This window comes from Asterias amurensis, chromosome 9 (genome assembly GCF_032118995.1).
Source record: "Asterias amurensis chromosome 9, ASM3211899v1".
Classification (NCBI taxonomy): domain Eukaryota; kingdom Metazoa; phylum Echinodermata; class Asteroidea; order Forcipulatida; family Asteriidae; genus Asterias; species Asterias amurensis.
This window is the reverse complement of record NC_092656.1, coordinates 17280851-17297414: the sequence shown is the minus strand read 5'-3', so window position 1 is coordinate 17297414 and position 16564 is coordinate 17280851. Positions and strand designations below refer to the sequence as shown.

General features: G+C 38.0%; 1 protein-coding gene across 2 annotated transcripts; it reads right to left on the bottom strand.

Annotated features, from left to right (window-relative positions):
* Positions 1 to 650: 650 nt before the first annotated feature.
* LOC139942052 (probable isocitrate dehydrogenase [NAD] subunit alpha, mitochondrial) lies at positions 651 to 16300 on the bottom strand. 2 transcript variants are annotated; one of them, XM_071938735.1, is made up of 11 exons: positions 16244 to 16300; positions 11117 to 11164; positions 10520 to 10603; positions 9771 to 9943; positions 8814 to 8943; positions 8406 to 8539; positions 8038 to 8140; positions 7358 to 7422; positions 5500 to 5584; positions 3310 to 3462; positions 651 to 2715 (listed from the first exon to the last, which is right to left on the bottom strand). In XM_071938735.1, exons 1-11 carry the CDS (start codon positions 16268 to 16270, stop codon positions 2641 to 2643), a joined length of 1077 nt encoding a protein of 358 aa, XP_071794836.1. In that variant the 5' UTR covers positions 16271 to 16300; the 3' UTR covers positions 651 to 2640. The 2 variants fall into 2 exon arrangements, with proteins under 2 accessions (XP_071794836.1, XP_071794835.1); XM_071938734.1 differs by having other exon boundaries at positions 16226 to 16281.
* Between the last annotated feature and the right edge of the window lie 264 nt (positions 16301 to 16564).

The following is a 16564-nucleotide window of genomic DNA, read 5'->3' as shown; positions in this document are numbered from 1 at the left end:
AGCTTCTTCGGGTCACGGACGGATGGGAGATTTAACCGAGTCGTCGCGCCCGCATTGGACTTACTGGCTCTAAATGGTTAAACTAACCTGGCCAATCTCCCTGGGCTCGGGTAAACTACCCATTAGGGTCGGGTAAGTTACCTGAGAGGAAAACTACCTGGGCTGTTCGCATTGACTTAAAATGGGTAATTTACGCATTGGCTCGGTTATACAGTGTATTAAACCCCTTTCGCGTATGTCACATGCAGCAACTGTGCTCCTTGTAAAATGCTATGTCCCATAAAATTTGCACTGCACTGTCTAACACAAAGCAACATTGACTCCCAAAATGGCACAACCAAGATGTCCATGACAATGAGTAAAATGGGTCAATAAATGTAATCCTTAGTCTAGAAAATATTTTCAGAGGATTTTCTTCGCTGATTGAAGGAAAAGATGTCTGTTTATTGTTGTGTTTATATGTATTTGGCAATACATTTGGAACAAGTATTGCACATGGCTGCTTTGTGCTGCCAGAGTATCTAAAGCCAACTGATTTTAAACCCTTAATTAACTCGCTTTTTTATCACCGCAAAATATTTGCATTTAGTTGCAAGCAAAAAAGGTAACCTATCAAATCCATTACCCAAAATACAAACACAGCAGCAATATTCTCTGTAACTCCATGAAACAATAAATTTATTAGAAGTACAACATCCAAACATTTTTTACAGCAAATTCAACTGAGCGCAACTCAATATAAATAGAATAAATCTGAGCTATCTACAATAACAAGTAGAATTCCTTCAATCCCTCAAGCTAAATGCTACATTACCATCATACATGTACATGAAGTTACAGAATGCATGGGGAAGCCCATTGAGTAACAGGATGTATGACCAGGGCCCAATTTCGGGACCAACCCAGGGAAGCTAATTGATTGCACCCAATAATGTCTTTGTGCATTAGGGTGAAAGAACAAATACAGTACAGTTAAGTAAACAAGGGTTTCAAACAAACAAACATTAAGTCAAATGGCGTTTAGTTTGGATTGTGTTTGCAACATGAACGCCATTCTTAGTGATGTAATGTTTGAATTGAAGGGGGAATGTAATGCTAGTTTTGGGGTGGACATCTCTGTATATTAAATGTAATGTAAGTCAGTTGGGCAATTAGTTTGGCAGGCATTTCAAAAACTATTTACTTGGAGTATAGCTAAAGAAGTTTTGGTTCATTATGAGAATGTGAAGTACAGGTACAATGTATACAACGTATGGTGCAGCCGTTGATTTCACCAATTTCATCTTCCCAATTTAGGATTAATCTTAGGACAATCTAAGTTTCGTACCCAAGGACGCACTGAACCTATCCTAAGTAATGACCAGTTACGTGCCTAGCTCGAGATAGAATTAACCCTAGTGTTTTGTGAAATCGGCTGCAGGTCAATTAACTTAATCAGATTGTCTAAACACTTAAACACCAGTGACAAAATCAGCAGATTTACAGATTTCAGTTTTCACAAACGGACAATAACTTTTTAGCCATGTGTTTAACATTGAAGTACATTATAACACAAGTGGAAGGGTTCTGACTTGTCAGTTCCCAAAAAGAGGCAATCTTGACTACCCAATAATAAAGACACTGTCAAACCATGGAGGAAGGAAGAGAAGGAGCTCAAACGACCCGCAAAACCGCAGAGTAACAAAAGAATACCCTGACAATGCCCCTGTCTGACCAGTGGAAAAAGATAGGAGACCTCCAGCTGGACGGCCGATTAACGAGCAGGATTAGATCTCTTTGTACAGAACCTGCGGTACCGCCACTATACATGTTTTTATTTACCGTTTGTGGTGTTTCACTGAAACATCATGGCATATTTTTACATTTTTTATGACTTTCCGGTCACTAGCAGTGGGTCAAAATTTGGGTATTAGCACACGAGGGTGGTTGGTATTCAATTGTGTTTTTCGATTTGGTGGGCACAAGTGTACACAATTTTTATCAGGTCTCAAAAAAGTTGTTTTTTTTCTGTAAAATATCCATACGACATACGACACCATGGTTGAGTGAAGAACCAAGTGCGCACGCAGAAACTCACATACGCCAGGTCGCCCATTGTCTGTATAAGGTATGTGGGTGATTATGAGGTGTCGTTAAACGACCGCGGTACCACGGGTTCGAGTTTGAAGTCCCTTCGTTCGAGCTCCTTCTCTTCCTTCCTCCATGGTCAAACTAGCCACCATTTAAAGAGAATCACCTCCATTATCAATAAACTGTTGAAGATGACGCCTACCAGTCTCTGAAACCAGTGATTTAAAAAAATAAAACAAGAACATGCCACAAAATTTCCTCAAACTTCAAATTTTTTGCTGCAAGGTCTTATTGTCTGTTAGTGAAAACGGTGACTATTTGCAACACTCTGTATTAAGTTTAGATTAATACACATTTTTTTTCTAAAACAGAAGCTTTTTAGATGAACATTTGGTACAAAAATTAACATAATACTATTAAGTAAAATTTCAATTAAAAATGTGTTTATTTTATACTTTACAATTGCTTCAAAGTGCACCAATGCTGAAGTAATTCAAATCTAAAGGGGCAGACCTATTATTAACTATAGAAGCAAACCTGCAGTAATCCTGAGATGAATGAAGGAGGGTCTTAGGCTAACCTATCACAAATAGCTTCAGTGAACTCTGAGCAGCTGGCTTTGCCTCCTAGATCCCCTGTTAACACCTGAGTGCAAAATAAATACAGCAATCATTTCATTAACTGACTTGACAGTGACACCAAGTAACATATTGAAAATCAATGCATATGATATGGCACCATGCAACGGTTCTGATTTATGGCTGAAGTCCCTACAAGTTTCCAGTGCAAGCGAATGCACACTTGGTAGTTAAGAGATGACCATACACTGGACACCTAACAGAGTTAAGGACACATCTTTTATAGAAAACACTGCAACCCAAGGTGGCTTCAGACCTATCTGGGGAGCGTTCCACTCATGAAAACGTACCGCAACTGTTCGCGTTAACGTTTTTGAATCATTGGAAAAATTGGTTTCAATGCAAAACAGTACAATAAGCGTTTTGAAAGGATTTAGACAAATCAAATTGGCAAAGTTATTTTGTACATCATGAAAACATTAAGTAATACAAAAGGCGAGTTTGCTACAATAAAAGTTAACTGTTGGTTTGTTTGTTGTACTCCCATAACACCATCAGTTTTTTTAAAGTACTTTGGTCAATGCTAAAATGTTTCCAACAAGTTTTGTTAAAATGTTACATAAATTAAATGTAAATGCAGAAGAGTTATGTAGGGACCTACCTTTCCTTCTCTAATGACTGTAAGTGCAGCATTTTCTATCATATCACCCTGTGCATTCAGACCCATGTGTCTTAACATCATAACTGCACTCAATAGTAATGCGGTAGGGTTGGCCTTATCTAGACCAGCTATGTCTGGTGCTGTACCATGAACCTGTGTAGTACAAACCAACTAGGTGTTAATCGACCAATAGTATACAAATGTGAACTGACTCAAGCCTTCACTCAATCAGGCCACTGTATATACCCCCTTGCAATATGCGCAACGTACTCACATGTGCCTATCCTGGGTGTCATTTTGTGTGTCAAAATTGTATACAAACATGCACAAAAGAGAGTGGACACCCAAAATTACGCGCATTGTACGCAGACACATTCTGTACTGTGTAAGAAATCAATAGCCTCCTTGCATAACGGGAAATGCTACAGGTAAGCCGAGGTCACGTGCACGTTCGTACGCAGAGAGAACAGCTATTGTCCAATGAACTGCCTCCTTTTTGGGAGTGTGACGTCATATGCAATGGGTCTATTGCCAAGGCAAAACATTACAACCTTACCTCTCAACAAGAGTAATCCATTAATACACTTTTTTTTATGAATAGGGCGAGGGCTGCCTATTCAAATTGGCAGCTACGACTACGGCTGTTGCTAGGGGTGTTGCTAAGGATATCCTGTACTTCAACACATGATGATGTAGAAGTCTAGCCGTAGTCATAGAGTCATAGTTGTAGTTACCAATTCAGACAAGGCTTAAACATTGAGCAAATGGCTTCCTCATTCTGATACACGAGTCTGAGCAATGTTCTTGCTTTAGATGTAGTGTATTTCGAAGTACTTGTTTAGTGCCATTTTGCCACATAAGAAACTGTACAGGGGTTGTGTTTTCGCAGACGTAACAAATTAACTGTTTCGGTTAAATTGGCTATTGGTTAATCACTGACTAATGACTGTTTTGGTTAAATTTTCCAATAGTTCAACTGAAACAAATATAGGTTATGACTGCCAAAACAAACCCTAGACTTAAGGTGATCAGTTCATTCCTTATTGCAAGATTCCGAATAGTAATTCAATACTAAATGTGACAGTCATTCCCTCTAAACCTTCTGGATCTTATGAAGAATAAGCAAAACTCATTGTAAATGTCTTTGTAAACATACAAGATGCTATTAAATGTTGCAAGCATAGTTACCTTGCAGGCCAATCACCATCAATCTGACAAGATTCAGTTTGGATGTTTTAAAATCAAAGGCAGTATTTCTAATCAAAGTACACTCACCTGCTTTTCTCAAACACAAAACAAATAGTTATAAAGTATACTATGCATAGAAGCACCAAAACATATTATCATAGAGGCGTTTTCTCCTTTTTTTCAGTTTTCCAAACAAGCTGGGTGATTTCTAGAATGGTTAAGGTCATACTTAGCCCTGGCGGCCTTACACTTTCGTATTGTACTACAGTGACGTCCTGGACATCAGGGTATATTTCTGGGACGGGAAATTTTCAAAGCTTCATAACTTAAATCTTACCTGCAACAAGCCACTAATTTCAACAGATTCACATTCCATGGCGGCATACAATTTTCTGCGGTGGGTTTTGGTCCTCATATATTCTTCACAAATCCGTCATTTTCATGAAATAATGCAGCTCCCAACGTTAAGGAATTCTCATTTTTGTTCGTACTCTCACAGTCTGCCGTGTGTACGCAAGACGCACAACGCGCAAATCTTGAATTGCGTTAGCCTGTTAACGCTGTGCAGTCAAGATACGGTGACCAAGAATTCATGCGTCTAAGCTTGCATCATGCGTCTTGTACGCGAATGTATACGCATACGCACGGCAACAGACATTACTGTGAGAAAACGATCAAAACAGGAATTTGTTTACGTTGGGAGCTGCATTATTTGAAGAAAATGACGGATTTGTAAGGAATATATGAGGACCAAAACCCACCGCAGAAAAATGTATGCCGCCATAGAATATGAATCTGTTGAAATTAGTGGCTTGTTGCAGGTAAGATTTGAGTTATGAAGCTTTGAAATTCCCCCCCCAGAAACGGGCCTTAATAGTAAGGACTCTGTATCTAGTACAGAGAAAGAGTCCTATACATGTATAGGGCTAAGGTCATACTGTAGGTTGGATTGTCTCCCAACGCTATGTTTACACAAGATGCAACATTTTGAATGTGACTTACCGATTCAAAGATTGCTACATTATCAGCTCCAATATTACCACTAGGAGTAACACCTAAACCTCCCACAAGACCAGCGCATAAATCACTAAAAGGTAATCAATCAAAATAAATTAAAACATGGCTTAAAAAAAACTCATTTCAGTTCATGGTTCATCATTGCATTAAGCAATAACAACAGGGACATTGTGACAGGGACCATGAGAAAATTAAATTGACGACCCGGTAAGGTTTTAAACCGCTTTTCAAGAATGAGTCACTACTATTTAATTCCCATTCATAAATGCCATTTTGGTTAAATGGCGTAATAAAGTAGGAAACTCTGTAAAAACTAATCTGTTGTTGACGTTCTTGAGCTTTGATACCTGTGGTATATTTTTATGAGACAGATTTTGGATAGCATTGTGGCAAATGCATCCTCGCACAATTGGCTAACCCTCACAAATGCTATCCAAAACCAACCAGTCTTAAATTGCTCCAGCTGGTCTTCATCAACCGTTTAAACACCCCTCCTGATGTGCTCTCCACCACTATGAATAGTGAAACTGTCTGGGGTATCTATGGGTACGTTCAGACGTGGGGTTAAACTAGTCCTTAATCCAAAAGTGCTAAACTAACCCTCCGTGGGAACGCAATATTCTGGTCTGCGAGGGTCAATTTGACCCACTGAGCTGGGCGTAACTACACTGTAAACCAAAAAAATTGGTGGACTAGCCTATAAACTTAGCCCAGGTTTTACGACCAACCCCACCCTCCGAGGCCCAGTAAACCATCGTTGGAACGCAAATGACCTGCGACTTCCAGTCTATTTTAGCCCAAATGACCGCGGCAGAAAAGGTGACGCAATCCACTACACGTGTATGGATCGGCAATGTAGCGTGTCTGCATGAACAACTTCTGCCTTCCCTTTATGTCCCCAAAGTGCTGTGGAGCCCCGGTATTCCCCTTCGCCGAAAAACTTCCAAATGGACGTCGCAATAAAACAAGTTCTCATTTCTAGTAGCACTATTTTGTTTTTTAATTCACGTTCTTCGAGCCTTGTTGTGCGCATCGCTACTTTATTATGATATGAACGAACGGGTTTTGCTTTGGTATGGTGAAAGTGGCATCTAATCACTGCTAGCTACACACACAGGATCGAGAATTAATACCAAAGTTTGGGTCGAAAACTAGGCTGTATCTGGTTCCTTCCCTCAACAACTTTACTTAACAGTGATACGATCAAGCCAAATGTATTGGTACCAGACTAATGTTGAATTGAAAAACAATTTTTTAACGTAACATGAGAACATGTGTAGGCTACGACTTCTAAATGACTAAGTTGTGATATATTTCCAAAAGTTCACTCTCAAAAATAATTTGAAGCTTTCAACAACGTGTTATGTTATGTTGGTGATCGAGGGCAGTGCGGATTGTAAACTTCAGCGGAAACAAATAGAATTGCGTTTATGCTGGGGGCACAGGATATGAAGTGATTTTGCCGTATTTTTTTGATGGAATACATGATGACCATGAGACGATGGCGAATCGAAACCCTGTGGAAAACGCATGCGCAATGTAACGAACGGGAACCAGCAATGGTAAGGGTCGCCGATGCATGACCAAATAATCAACCTCTTGGGCTAGTTTAGTCCACTTGGCAAGAATAGACTCGCTGTGTGAACGCAAGCCAATTCTAGACTAAGTCATGTTTATGTTTTGGACACCCGCGGTGGTCGGATTGAGGGCTAGTTTAACCCCACGTCTGAACATACCCCTTTGTATGCTGGATTTAAAGTGCTTTAATGTTTATTATTGGGAAAAGATTAATAGTGTACTAATGCCAGTAAAAGTCACTTTACTATCTTGCTCATGTATGTACCTTAAAATGTCACCATAAAGATTTGGCATCACAAGAACATCAAACTTGGTAGGGTCTTGCACCATCTGTCCACAGGAAATTCATACAATAAAAATACAAACATAATAAATAACTAAACAAATGTGACCAATTTAAATGCTGTAATTATTTTACTTGCAACCCAATAATAACACAGATAAACAGTGCAAGTCACTCTTGATACAAAGCAGACCTTTTAAGAGTGAACAACAGAAAGATACCAATGTGGGAATAGTAGCAATCTTTTGATGTTAACTTGTTTGATTATCTGAGCTCAATTGATTCTAAAGACAATATGGACTTGCAAAAGAAAAAGACTAGGACTAGCAAAAGAAAAGGACAAGTTAGCACTTTGGCTGCAAAAATTCCAGGGCCCAATTTCATTGCTCTGCTTACCGGCGAATTCTGCGCTTACGATCACAATTTTCTGCTTACGTGCAAGCGCTGAATTTCCGTGCTTGCTGTGTAAGGGAAGAATGTCTAATAGCATGGAGTCTGCAAGCGCACAAGCCAAAATTTCCCCTAACTCATGAAATACGCTTGCTGTGATTTCCCTGCTTCTGTATGCCTGACTCTTTGTTTACGGTGAACAGAGCCATGAAATTGGGCCTAGGTCTGTCAGGTTAGCATTATTTTATTAGGATAATTCAACCAGTTCTTACATTAAGACAAACTGTATCTAGATACATCTCTCTGAATTGGACTTCTTTGTGTTTTTCTGCAACTTCTCTACAGCACTGTAGAAACAGACCGTCAGACATCCTCCTGTCAAATTCAAATTTGTATAATTTCATTGTTATCATTGGTATTATGCCTAGGTCTTGCATGAGCTAGGAATAATTTGAGTCAATGACATATTTCTCCTGACACATTTAATGGACCCACAATGGCAACCAAATAATTCATGAACTTGACTCTTTTATTAATAAAGTGGAAAACATTTAAAAGGCCGAGATGACAAACTTCCAATAAAACAATCTGCTGTTGTTATTATTACCAGCTTTTAGAACAAGCAATCGATTGGACTTACATGATATTTGCCTTGTGCACTGCGGTGACTGTCCCTCTGTTGTTAGCCTTAGCAAACTCAAAGGCAAACTCAGCTACCCTCCGAGAGGCAGGCTCTGTAATCAGCTTAATACTCTGCACCACACCATCCACAATCTGTCATATATTCAATGGATGGATAGACAGTCAGAAAACCACATTCATATTACATGTAATAATTACAGATGTGCTTATAATGATTGGACCATGTTTTAAATGAATGTGTTTTCCCAGGTCACCAGCCCATCATACCAATGTTCAGACTGGAGAGATTTATCGGATGTTCGGGAGACTTCTCAGTTCTGAAAAGAACTGTCCTGCTTTTATCCATGACTAAATGGAACTAAGCAGCCAGAAAGTTGTCCTACTGGTTTGTCAAGCAAGTACTTACCATGTGTTCAATACCACTGTATTCCCCCTCAGTGTTTTCTCTAATAGTGACAAGGTCTACGTTATCATATGGTGTCTTGTAGCCCTCTATTGACTTGCATGGTCTCACGTTAGCATACAGATTAAACTCCCTATCAAGAGAAATATAAATTGTCATGACATGGACAAGGTAACAATAAAAGGTCATTATGCAGGTAATCTGAATTTCAATCACCTATTAAATAACAATCAAAGTGGCTTCTTATTTAGCGCAAAATTCTGACACAAAGTCACGCTCAACAAAATGGAAAAGCAAAGAGCACAATGCAATATACTTAATTGGACTAGAGTGTGACCAATAGGTTTAGAACTAGCTGATGTGGCTTGACGAAGGGAAAATGGTAGACACGTTCCAGAGAATAGGGCCAGTACGGAACAAACTGTTGCACCCCAAGAGTGTTGGGATCTGGGTTTGAAGGAGGAAGGAATCTTTTACAATGAAATAGTGCAATGAAGTCTATGTTAATCAGATTACAACAGACCGATCCATTAAGCTCCGCCCCATTGCATATTGAATAATCATAACGCAACGAAGGTCCGACAAATCAAGTCGGACATGTGTCTTGCTCACACATGTGTCATGGGCGGAGCCTAATGGATTGGTCTATTATGTTGAGTAATTTTATATCAAAAAGCTTGAACCTAAACTTACTGAGTGAAACACAATGCACACTGTAGATTCAAAAATCATTTACTAAATGTAGAAACTATTTAGGGAATATCAATAACATGCATATTGAGCCACTCTCTCAATCAGCAACCTCACTGAGGCAAAAGGAGGCTGATGGTTGGATGATAGCTGTTCTTGATGCGTTCAAATGTGCGTGTACCAGCCGCATTGCCTATTATGCAAGGGGGTCTATTTGGAACAACAGCTGACTTCTAAATGGGAAAACAACACAATAGAAGTGGGACTTACTTGCGAAGCGCTAGGTTGAGACTCATATGTCCCTTGCCAACAGGTGTTGCTAATGGTCCCTTCAAACCCAGTTTACTCCTTGCCATGCTCTCAATAGCCTCGGGTGGGATCTTGGTCTTACCATCAGGACCACGCACTGGAGTCACATCTACTGCCTCCCAAACAATCGGTACCTATCAAATCAAATAGCATTTTACATACACATCAGGGATTGCCTACAAATGGTGAAAAGCAGCGATTAAAGTTTGTAAAAAACCTGTCAAATAGAGCAAAAGTAAAGACTGGGTAGAGCTGATTCCCTAAGGGGGGTGCCTGGGGAAAAACACTACCACCAACCCAATGAAATACCACTCACACTAACAACGCGCAGTTAACCCTCATTACTTTTCATTGTTTACAAGGCACAACCCCAGTTTATCTCCAGGACCTAGTTCACAAATATTGATTTATTCCTTAATTCAAAGTCCCTTCTTGTCACTTCCACCCTGCTACAAAATTGTACGAAGCTCGGTCATTCCAAGAAGATACAGCTGACCTGTGGAATGGCATACCAGAGTCTGTTCGGTAAAGCAGTCACGGTTGGGCAATTCAAAAATTGCTTCAAACATATCTATGCAGCATTTAGTTGTTCTTCCGTTGGTATTTCATATCCAACAGGTTTCTTTATTCCTATAAGCAGTGACATACGCAATACAATATGCAGCTTACTATTATAATTAGGCCTATTACATAGACCATATACTCCATACCTGAGCTGCAGCAAAGATTTGCTGTACAGATGCTGATATTTCAGGCCCGATACCATCTCCTGGGATCAGAGTGACCGTTGTAGGCTGTGGACAAATCAAAGGTAATTCTGTTTTGTCAAAGCTGTACTTTTGGATACAGTGTACAAAGTGTACCAAATCTGTTGTTAACGCCGAGCCAAACTGTTTCCAGCTGACACCTTTAAGCAAGGCACTGGACACTGTTGGTTATTACTCAAAATAATTGTTAGAATAAAAACCTTACTTGGTAAGGAGGAATGGAGAGTTGTTGATAGTATAAAACATTGTGAGAAATGGATCTCTCTGAAGATAGTTTTTGAGAAAGAGGGAATTGCTCACCCAATCAGGCCTGAAGCCTTTTATTATGCATCTGAAAAACACAAAGTTGTGCAACAAGGGTGTTTTTTCTTCCTTTTTGCGTTTCGAAATAAGTTTTCATCAACAAATTTGTGTCCACTATGTAAAATAAGTTGAACTTTGTCTTTCAGTTGAGTTTTCTATTCTTTTAACCGAGAAAGATCTTCTTAATTCCATCAGAAAACACTAAGATGGTCACTTGATTAAAAGCAACAACTTTACCTCTTGTGAAAAATATCTTTTTCCAGCGAGCCTTCTAATGCTGGGAACCTTGTAAAAGATCAAATCATATAATTGAATTATTAATTATTTATTTTGTGCAGAGCAATAACTCTAAAATAAGAATAGACATTGAATGTCTGTGAATGCAGTGATAACTGAATGAACACAAAGACTTCGATTGTCAGTTGAACAAAGAACAAACTAAAATTGACATACACAGAATTGGTTTTTGCTAACAATTACATGTAGATGCTGTGGCAGTGTAAGCACCAGATGTAATCTACATTTTTGTACCATACACATAAAGTGACAAATCTGTAGAAATTTGAGATCGATCGACCATCTGAGTCACGAGAAAATAGTGAAAAACCGATCATACATTTTGTATGACATCAATCAATTTAAAAAAAATTTAATAAACACTCACTGACTGGGAAAAGTTTCCATATCAGGCCACCACTTTTTCATTCAAATCATTATGAAATAACATCTAATTTACCTCAGATCCCCTTTAGTAAAAATGAGTGAAAATGTGGTGGCGTGATGTGGAAAGTTATCCCATGGAAGTAGAAGTGATAAACTCCGAACTGGAAATTTGTTTTATTTATTTCTCATCTTTGTTTTTTTATTTATTTCTCATCAAAAGTCTTATGACACTTTCAGACAAACATTTCAAACATTTATTTCTAATACTAATACTAAGGAATATATCGTAGGGTTATATGTTATCGACCTGGACCCTCATATGTTTTCGAACCCCAACTTTGATTCCCGTTTACGCGCACAATGCTGCAAGCTGCACCGGTGACAGAAACTCTGTTGTTTACTCACGGTCTGTATTGTCGCCGGGCTTAATCATGCTGCAGAATAAAGTTTCCTGTCGTAGGTTATGCTCAAACATTTATAAAATGATTGATTTTTGGTATAAATCTTTAGTGAATTATTATGCAAACAATGAAATTGAGTCGAAGAAACATCATCCAACCTCGCAAGTTCAAAACAAAACTATCATCTGCTAGATTGAGTTTCATTCTGCTTTAGTCAATAGATAGATCACGTGATGTGGTTGGTATTTGGGATTCTATGGTGTGCCAATATGGGGGGAAAATTTAAATACTGTAAGTGAAAATGACAAAAAAAATGATTAACTGCATATTGTAATAATTCTGATAAACGTTATAAATAATGTCTACATTATAGAGAAAATATCATAGATTGGTTTCTTATATCCTGAAACCAAACATTGCTACCCTGAAATGGGGGAAAACATTATCGTTATGAAGTGTTTGTGCTTCAAGGGGGGGTCGGGTGTTTTACTTTCATGCCTTCTGATATCTCTGGATTCAGTTATAGTAGCCATATGCCTTTTTTAGGACAAAAATGTAATTAAATTTGTTTAGTAGTAATTGAATAATATTTTTGATTTATTTTGCACGCTATACTACATAGCTTTTGAATATTCAATAAAATACCAACCAATGAAAGGTATGAAAACATATGACGCTGCTCCAATGTCTCGTTAGCACTGTTAATGGCGGACTATCTCTTGCAACGTAAAACCAAAACTTAAAAATGTCAACACACGGTGAAGTGCAAGTGTTATTGTTAAAGGAACACGTTGCCTTGGATCAGTCGAGTTGGTCTTTGAAAAGCGTTTGTAACCGTTTTTTATAAAATGCATATGGGTAGAAAGATGTTGTAAAAGTAGAATACAATGATCCACACAAACATGCCTCGAAATTGCGTGGTTTTCCTTTTACCTCGTCGACTAACACGTCGGCCATTTATGGGGGTCAAAATTTTGACCCCCATAAATGGCCGACCATGTTAGTTCGCACAGTAGAAGGAAAACCACGCAATTTCGAGGCAAACTTGTGTGGATCATTGTATTCTACTTTTAAAACATCTTTCCAACCATATGCATTTTATAAAAAACGGTTACAAACACTTTTGTTTTGACCAACTCGTCCGATCCAAGGCAACGTGTTCCTTTAAAAGGTTGGATAGATGATTTAAAAAAAAACATTTAGTTTTTGATTGTGAACAATTTTCCTGTTATCCTACTGAAAACACATGACACCAGGATAGCGAACTATATCCTCCTCTTACCAGTTTTCACGGTATTATGCCTTTTTCTTTGAGATGGGAAAAAAATAATGATGCCATATATCAACCGATGCCCTAATTATCTTCATTTGTTAATATGAAGTATGCAAACATATATTAAAACTTGATGGACATTGAAATGTTCACACCACACACCGATCTTCGATGACTTCAACTGGCCCCATTTGTTTCGAGTTTTTCCTGTTTTCATGGCAAACGAGAAAGTATGGTTTCCCGGTGAAGCCATACATGGAAGAAACATCTGCAGTGACTACAAGTGTTCTTTGGGACTCTTTGTACGACTCTATAGCCAGCAGGACTTTGTCTTCATTTTGTTCAAAATATCTTTTTATTAAATTTTAAAAATTACCATGGTAACTTGCAAAAAAAATTTAAAATAATAAAAAGTGTGAATAATTACTGGCTTTCAAATCTGAATTCTTTTCTTGTTAATATTTATAAAAAAGCGTATAAATAAACAGTGATATTTGAATCAACAAGCTAATGTTTAAACTTTAATATAAATAATCTTATTGATATGAGGTTTAATAAAAAAATCTCCAAAAATATTAGAAAATGATATAAGGCACATGGCTTCTTTAAGCCTCTAGATTTTTTTCCAGAATGCTCAGCAAAATATTCAGTCACATGATTCGATCATCATGAATTTCGAATTAAAATAGTGTTTGACGAAACTTTTTCGGTGGGCAAATATTTTTATATGGCCTCAACATTATGACATATTTTTGTACCTTGTATGTATGTAGAAATGCTTAAAATACCAAACTTTTTGCATTAACAAGTGCAAATAACCAGTGAAGCCTTACGTGTCTCTAAGTAGGCAGTTTCAGTCAAATTTAATGCAGGTGATTTTTTCTCTGACAAGATGTAGTCTGTTAAGGTGTATTCTTAGAAGTAAAAATCAATTTAAAATTTTGAAATCGGATGTTTGGTTGCAGAGATATACCGTTTTTAATGAGCGTGGATCGTGAAAAAAACGTACCCGTGTTCAAGTTCAATTCTTATGTTTTTCTTCATATCGGCCACGGCCAAGTTTAATGCACAGCCTATGGCAATAGAGGGCGCACACTAGGCGAGCGCCCTCTATCTCTTACAAACTGTGCTTTGAGGCGCTAGTATGATTTTTTATGAACGGCAAAAAGTGATATTTTGTGAATCAAACTGAGGAGCGGCATCGTGGGGAAAATTGTTAACTATAAAAATTAAATATGTGTTAAGTTTTGCAGGTGTTTGTGTGAATATTCTTTATTAATTATGTCAACAAATAGCATTATTGAATTAACTAGAATGAAATAAAATTAAAGAGTTTATGACTGGTGTTTCCTTTAATTTAAGATCAGTTGATCCTTTGATTTAAAATTGTAGCATTAACACAGTAAAACATTAGAACAATCTTTAAAAAACTTGAGGATGAAGGCATTTGTATACATCGATTATTTTTGTTATATTTACAAAGACAATTTCTAAAAACCAATGGCTATAATTATACAATCAATTTTTTTGTTCAACTTTCGTTTCAATTAGTATAGGCCTCTAAAAGTATATAACAATACTAGTTTCTTTTGACTCAAGATGAGCAGTCTGTTATTATCAATTCAGAACGTAGAAATTATCAAAGAAACAAGATCGGGCAGCTTTCCAGCTTTCTATTATTAGAGCCCCGGCCTATCAAACTTATTGTAACACACGCCCTCTTGTGGTGGCACATCACGGAAACACGAAGATGTACGAGTACGACGTACATGTACAATCGTGCGTATTTAGGACAACTTTGCAAGAAATGGTCTAACAAAACCTTTCTGCGGGAGAAGAAAACATAATCAAATTACACCAAATTTTCACAAGTTAAACTTAAAAGTATGGGAATTAGCACTGACAAAGTCGCATTCAATTTTGATGATTGTCTCTGGAAGAAATCTTGATTCAAAAAATGGAAAACGCCGACAAAAATAGGTTTTTAAGGTAAAAGCTATGCGACTAGCTGTACGATGTGCGGAATTTTATCGGCTACACGATGATGTAATCGTTATCTCATTTTGTGTAAACATGTGCTCCCGCATCGCAAAAAACCGTCTTCGGGCTTCTTCGGCGCTTTCCGAAGATTTCCGAAATCCGTTGTCCACGGGGTTCAAAGTTGACGTCATGCACAAACGAATGGGCGCTGCACGCCAGGCCAAGCTTCTGTTTTTTGTCGTTGCTCTCTTTTTTTTACAATATCTCCGAAACTATTCATCTGATTTCGAATATTTTTGAAATGTAAGCACGGGGAGAGAATGCTCCTGCCTGCTGTCAAGTCTCATAGTTGTGAGTTGTACAAAATGTGAGTTATGATTTAATATATTTCGTTCTTTTTTTTCGGGGCTGTGTGTGTGTGTGTTTTGGTACACGTAAAATCAACTTGATGAAACTGCCTACTCTAAGTGTTGGTCAAGGGAGAGGAGACTCTTTGCATGGCAAATAAAACCACACAATTTTTTTCTATTCTAGGGATGGTTTACATCGCGCACAGAGAGGTAAAAGATTTGTCACGATTTTAGGGACACCTCGAAATAACAGGACCTCCTACGAAATGGAAATACATAGAAATTCTATCATCATCATGATTTAATAAATAATAGGGCCTAGATAGTGTAAGTTTTATGGGAAAAGTTTCTCCGTTTTATGAATTTCTGTGATCTAAACTAAGACGAGTTTGCGGTTGTAGGGTGCTCTGTCTGTGTCTGTGTGTACACTGAAAACAGGGTACGTCGTTTGTGAAAAGACTAACAGTCAATTATGATACGATTGAAAAGGATGCCGAATAAAAATGATAATCCGACCGTCAGCCGTCACCCTCACCGTATTATCGTTACATTTATGTACCATTGATGATAATATTGAGTGAAAAATGGAATTCAGATTGTGCATCTTTACCAGAGGTAATAATAGTCTCAAGTCATATCACATAATGTCACGAAATTACACAATAGCAAGACAAAATACCTCGACATTTATTCTTACCGCATATCTCCACATGCGAGCTGCCATCTTGGATTCTTGGAACTGGAAGTGCCGGTCACTAGTGCGCAAGCGCAAAACTACGCCGCAATGATGAAGGTTCAAGCTTTTTGTCGTCTGCTACGGAGGAACACCGACGGCTGCGGCCTACGCGCTCCTCACGTTAAAATTGCATCAATTTAAGGTTTTGGGAGACAGAACAGTGTCAACTGGGTATTATGTACTTTTTCCTAACAAAAAACACAATGTCCACAGATTTACATTACACTTACACAGTTTGAAGATTATGATAGTAGAAAGCTTCCCTTGAAATTTTACTTACTC

Bases quoted from the DNA above. Each gene is read 5' to 3' on its own strand.
- LOC139942052 (XM_071938734.1), bottom strand. From the start codon at position 16,270: ATGGCAGCTCGCATGTGGAGATATGCGGTAAGAATAAATGTCGAG. The intron at 5,585-7,357 runs GTACATACATGA...ATTACCTTTTAG, and splicing joins CTTTATGGTGACATTTTAAG to TGATTTATGCGCTGGTCTTG. The intron at 2,716-3,309 runs GTAGGTCCCTAC...TTTTGCACTCAG, and splicing joins CAGTCATTAGAGAAGGAAAG to GTGTTAACAGGGGATCTAGG.